The sequence below is a fragment of the Carica papaya genome, chromosome 1, assembly GCF_054855325.1.
Source record: "Carica papaya isolate Zhongbai chromosome 1, ASM5485532v1, whole genome shotgun sequence".
Classification (NCBI taxonomy): domain Eukaryota; kingdom Viridiplantae; phylum Streptophyta; class Magnoliopsida; order Brassicales; family Caricaceae; genus Carica; species Carica papaya.
Window position 1 is genome coordinate 17,565,293 of NC_142309.1, and position 5,592 is coordinate 17,570,884.

At 39.4% G+C, this 5,592-nt stretch overlaps 1 protein-coding gene across 1 annotated transcript; it reads right to left on the reverse strand.

Annotated features, from left to right (window-relative positions):
- Positions 1 to 455: 455 nt before the first annotated feature.
- LOC110813321 (C2 calcium/lipid-binding plant phosphoribosyltransferase family protein) lies at positions 456 to 4,036 on the reverse strand. The gene has a single exon (XM_022040404.2). The coding sequence runs from the start codon at positions 3,789 to 3,791 to the stop codon at positions 795 to 797; it is 2,997 nt and encodes a 998-aa protein (XP_021896096.2). The 5' UTR covers positions 3,792 to 4,036; the 3' UTR covers positions 456 to 794.
- Positions 4,037 to 5,592: the final 1,556 nt, after the last annotated feature.

The window sequence follows — 5,592 nt, forward strand, 5'->3', positions numbered from 1 at the left end:
CTAGAATTTTATCAACTGAAATGAGTACGTAAACTGCACTTAGCATTATCTTCACATAATGTTGATATATTTGTCAGAGGCAAATCACTAAAGACATCAGTCTAACAAACTTTCATGTCACATGTCAAAGATCAAAAGTAAACTGCAATATACACAAAGTTTCCATAAACTATTAAATCAGACCAAGGAAAGAAATTTTTTCTTCACACGTTTTGATAGCCACCTAAGCCAAAACAGAACATCTGCTTTTTTGGAGAGAAATTTCATCAAAGATTAGTACCATGTATGGATTTTCTCTTTATTTTTAGAGTAATCAATCCTAGAAGCGAGCTTCTTTGTTGCCAAATTTTGAGTCAATTATATCATCTGTCAGAACTCTGTTAAATTTTTTATCATATAATTAATAACACTTCCATCTATCCCCTTAGAACTTTGAGTTAGTTGGCTGTTGAATGTACTGATAAGCTGCCAGCAGTTTGTTTACTCAGCTGACTTTTTGGATATTGCTTCAAGAAGTACAAGCTATGAGTGCTTATTCCTAAATAGAAATCTGGAAAGACAGTGCCAAAAAGAATGGTCGTTACCCAAGGTGAATTTTACAGAAACAAGTTAAAATATGGAACTCTGGAAAAAGTCGGATTCTTTTATAGCTGGTGGGACAGCAGGTAATCAAACGCAAATAGCTGCTTTTCCTGTATTCTGCAATTATAATTATAGCAGATATGACTTTATTTACTGGCTTCTGCACAATAATGGAGTAAATGAATGGTAACTGATTATAGTGCCTTGACTTTTTACAGTAGCATATCTGATTTTGCTGGTAATCTCTTGAAGAAATTGACAGGTACGGAAGGCATTTTGTTCCTGAACCGTGGATGGCGTAGCATGTAAAGCCCAACCAACACAGCAACCACCTGCAATGGAGTCACATAGATAAACATAGCCCAGATCAACGAGAAGATTATGAAGATAGCTGTAGCTCTTGGATCACGCCAGCTAAGTATGGCTTGTGCTCTTTCTCCTTGCGTAGCCAAGTCTCCGACAACCGATTGTACTCGACCTGCCACAGCTCGCAGCCGGTCATACCTCATTCTGACAATATCTGAAGGTTTGGAGGTGGGAAATGTGTCGAATTCCTCATCAAGCTCATCTGGGTTTGTCCTGTCTGCTTGTGAAAGCCGGGCGTCCATGTGAGGTGGGTGTCTTGGCCTGAACTGGTAGTTCCATATCCCAATCACAAACAGGTAGAGGAAGATGGTGGGCAAGATCAGTTCTGGGTAGCAAACGAGTATCAAGAACAAAACATGGACAAGACAAGTAGTCACTGGGTTTCTCCAGTTGCAGATATCATGGAACCATCTGCAAACGTGAGAAATTGAAGATAGTAACGACATAATTCGATGGAAATTTGCTTTGCTTCTCCTGAGGCTAAACATGTGGTAATCGACATCCAGCATGTACTCCACCACCTCACGCCTCAGTGGTGGCTCTGCTCTAGCTAGTCTTGCCGCCACTATCTGCATTGCCTGGAACCTCAACATATCAATATGCCTTACTGGTATAGGCTGTATGTAATGCATTTTTGGGAGCAATGGCTTGCCATATTGAGTCACCATGTTAACCCAAGCAGTACAAGTGAACCTCAAAGCTAACTGAAGCTCCCCATATTTCTTCAAACCAAAGGGTGTCAAAACCAGCAATGGGTAGTAATGGGTGTAGACTCTATCTGTCTCCAAGGTCGATAGCCGAATTCTTACCTTACCGATTCTCTGATCTCTAGCGTCTTCCTTGTGGCCATTGGTGTGGGCATTGTCGAATACTCCGACTGTGATTACAGTGCATGGATCATGGACTTCCCAAGTATATTGCTCGTTCCATCGAGGAGCTAGGGTGTCAAGCAGAGTCCTGGTGCGAACCCATTTGTTCCCATACTTAGCTACACAGTATGCATCAGTTGTCCGCCCTTCTTTGCTCTTTAAAGGCAGCAAATTTCTCGCACTCAATATCCCAAGTTCAAGAATTCCAATGCTTTCCTTCCTCAGATGCTTTGACGATGGCTGCAGATCACTGCTGAAGTGAGTTGACTCATCAAGCACATGGTACCCTGCGTCTAAACAGAGACGAAGCAGGATCTTGCTAGAGAATTTCTCCTTCTTCTTCTCTGTCTCCTCTTCCGCAGCCAACGAAGGCTTGAAAAGATTGTACCAGCGGGGATCTGGAAGCTTGGGTTTATCAAGCCGTGTAACAGCGAAGTCTCTGATAGACGGTATAATCACTCTACCTAAAATCTCATCCTTTCCAGGTCCAATTCTGTCATGGACGGTCACAATGACCATGTCCTCAAAAGGCTCGGCGGCCACAAACATGAGCTCCTCGTTCCAAATCGGATTTATGGTTCTCGTTTGCACGCCGGTGGGTTTTGTCTGGTGGCCGAGGTTGACGGTGACAAAAGTTTCTGGTGCTCGGCCCTTGTCTGACGGTACAAGGTCCTGAGCTTGCAGGACATGAATCCGAAGATAATACAGCTTGGGAGAAAAGTAAACTTTGGATCTTGTGTTGGCGAGATTAGAATGACTGACGTTGTGAGCATCAGAATGCCAAGCTTCTGGAAATGACTCATCAGCTTGGGTTCCAATCCACACTGCAAGCATAATTTCACCTTTCGTCTTCTCCCTCTTCTTGTCCTCCAGTTTATACCACTGAGGAGCCAGTGGACTATCCGGCGGAACTCTGACTGGTACCTCCGCTAAATCGATTTCTACTCTGCCTACAAAATCATCTTTACCAATATCCTTGTCCTTCACTGTAACTTCAAGCAAATTGGCCTGTAATCTCTCCTTTGAGAACGCAAAAATCTGTTTCCAAACTGGGTTTCGGTTCTTCTCCAGATGCTTGGTCACTCCTTTGTAGTTTCCAAGCTTCACTTCCACGTACGGGTCAAGGCTGCCAGAGAGATCCATTACCGGAAGATCTCTGGCCTTCACCACGCTAACGTACAGGTACTGCATCTGCTCCACCAAATCGTAAGTGCTGGTAGTCTTGTCACCTCCCCTGTACCGCAACCGTGCCGCCAAAGGAGGACTGGTTTCCACCAACCCGAACTCGTTTGGCATCTGCATGTGCATTACAGCCGCTGCTTGCGGTGGTCCGGCACGGGCGAAGTCCATTCTGGTCTCCACCGCCGGCGCCATTTCCCGCCATTGGCTAGACTGGAAGACAGGGGGTGGAGCAGCATGACCTATAGAGTGAAAAGTCCTCACCTCTTTCTCCTTCACCTTGTTCTTCTTTTTTTCATCAACCCTGAAATCTTCTCTCACATCGTTCCTATTCATTTCCTGAAATGGGGTCTCTTCAGCTCTGAAGTTACTCGCCGGCGCCGGCGGCACGAAGCCAGACCCATTTTGAAAAGCATATATCTTCAGCGCAATGTCCCCTTTGATATGAGAAAAGATGCCACGTTTATCTAATGGGTAGCGTTGGACACTGGCTTCAGACTCCGACAAGGGAACTGAAACTCCATAAATCCTGACTCGACCCAGAAACTTGGGGTGGTGACCACCTTGTCGATCATCATATACCACCACATCAATCGTCTTGTTCTGAAGATCTCTTGGATTGGCAACATTGAAAACCAGCTGTTCGTTCCACTGAGGATTAAGATCCTTGGGCTTTGTACAAGTCCTCTGCCGCTGACCATCAAAATCCACCTCTGCAAATGGACTCGCCGACCCATTACCATATTTTGGCATAAGATCACCGGCATCAAGAACTTCAACAACCAGTTTGCTCATGGCGCGGACAGTAAAAAAATCTCAGGAGTTTCTTGAAATTAAATTCTTTTTTTTGTAGTAATGATAAGTGAAGTGAAGAGAAGAGGAGTAGTAGTGAAGAAAAAGAAGACAAGAACTGAGGTAAGAGGAAGAGAAGATGGAGGTTGGGGGATGAAGACAGGAACATGTTAGAGAACAGAAAGAGAGAAGAAGAAGAAAGAAGAAAAGCAGGGGGAGAGAGAGGGTCAGTTGGGTGGAGGTGGCCCCTCAACGCATATACACCTTTTTTTTTATGTAGGGAGATTCTGGTAGGCAATTTTGTTGGCTTATGTATTTTGTGAAATTGACATAAAGACAAGACATTTTTTACTAATTTTTCTATTGAGGTGGTTTCATTTATGACACATTCTTGGATCATGGAAGGTGATTCCCCGTCATTAGGTCACTTTAAATCTTTTGATAAAAAGTTAAATAGTAGGTTCGTCCTTATGTCATCTTAAGCTGTGTAATTAATAGGTGACATATATTTAGTTATTTAGTTTCTGATATAAAATGAAATGAACCATCTTAATTTATATGTTTAGAGAATATGGTAAAATTTTAAAAAATAAATTTCTAATAAAAAATTAACAATTACCCTACATACCAAAAAAATTTGAAGTGAACTCTGGAAAAGGTAAAAAAAAAAAAAAAAAAAAAAATTCATTTTCATTGAAGTCAAGAAATTCATAATAAAATTTATTTTAAAAGTCTTTCTACATGAAATGTGGATGGGTTTTTGATGATAAGGAGATAATATTTAGGTGGAGGAGGAAGGGGGCAGAGATACAATTAAATTGTTATTGGAGGGTTGAAAGTGAAAGGAATTCACTTCATTGATGAAAAGCAATCTTCCCTTTTCTTGATAGGGTGTCTCCCTTTAAAGAAATTGGACAGCTACATACATATATAAATTAATTATTATTGTAAGAAAAGTTTACCCAAAAATTATTTAATTTAATTTTATGGATTTTTTTTTTATTTTAAAATTTAAATTGATCCGTAATAAATATTAAATATGAATTTGGTAAAGTCCATTATATATATCACTAAACTCACACTTAACATAATTCATTGAGCTCAAAAATTGCATGAAGAAACGAAAATTCTAGTTTAGGTATTATTAATATATCAACACGTAATCTTTTGCAACGCAACTAATAAGAAAATGTGTGGAATTAATTTAAAAATATTTATTTATTTCTATCTAATATAAAAATTTCAAAAAATGTGAAAAAGATATATCTTAAATTTCAATTATGGATGGACCTAGTCTTAGACTATAAATAAAAGCAGATTTAAGGATTGTTTGGAGCCTACTCTACCCCTGGCCCTGCTAGGGATAGCATATCCCAGACAAGAAGAAGAAAAAATTGAATGCCCAACGCAGTTTGTCAAAAAAAAATAATAATAATAATAAAAAGCAAACAGTACATAAAATGCAATTAAGTAGTAGCTTTATGAAATGTCAATTTGTCGGCAATCAAAATATGATCATTTTTAGTTTTTTTTTTTTTAATTTAAATGAATAAATCATACACAGCCTTAATTGAATTTAAAAAATAAAAATTTTAATAATTAAAATAAATTTTAAAAATAGAAATAACATAAGGCCATTGTGGCACATGGCAATGAATTAATTTATCTTGTAGGTGAAGAAGGCGATGGGATCTTTCTTCTTATAAAATCCGCCTTTCACTTGTCGGCCAAAGCTCATCCTTGATTGACATGAATTATTAATTTTAATGGACAAAATATATATTTTTTAAAATTAAAACATAAA

Excerpts from the sequence above, each read along its gene's own strand:
- LOC110813321 (XM_022040404.2), bottom strand. The coding sequence starts at position 3,791 with ATGAGCAAACTGGTTGTTGAAGTTCTTGATGCCGGTGATCTTATGCCA.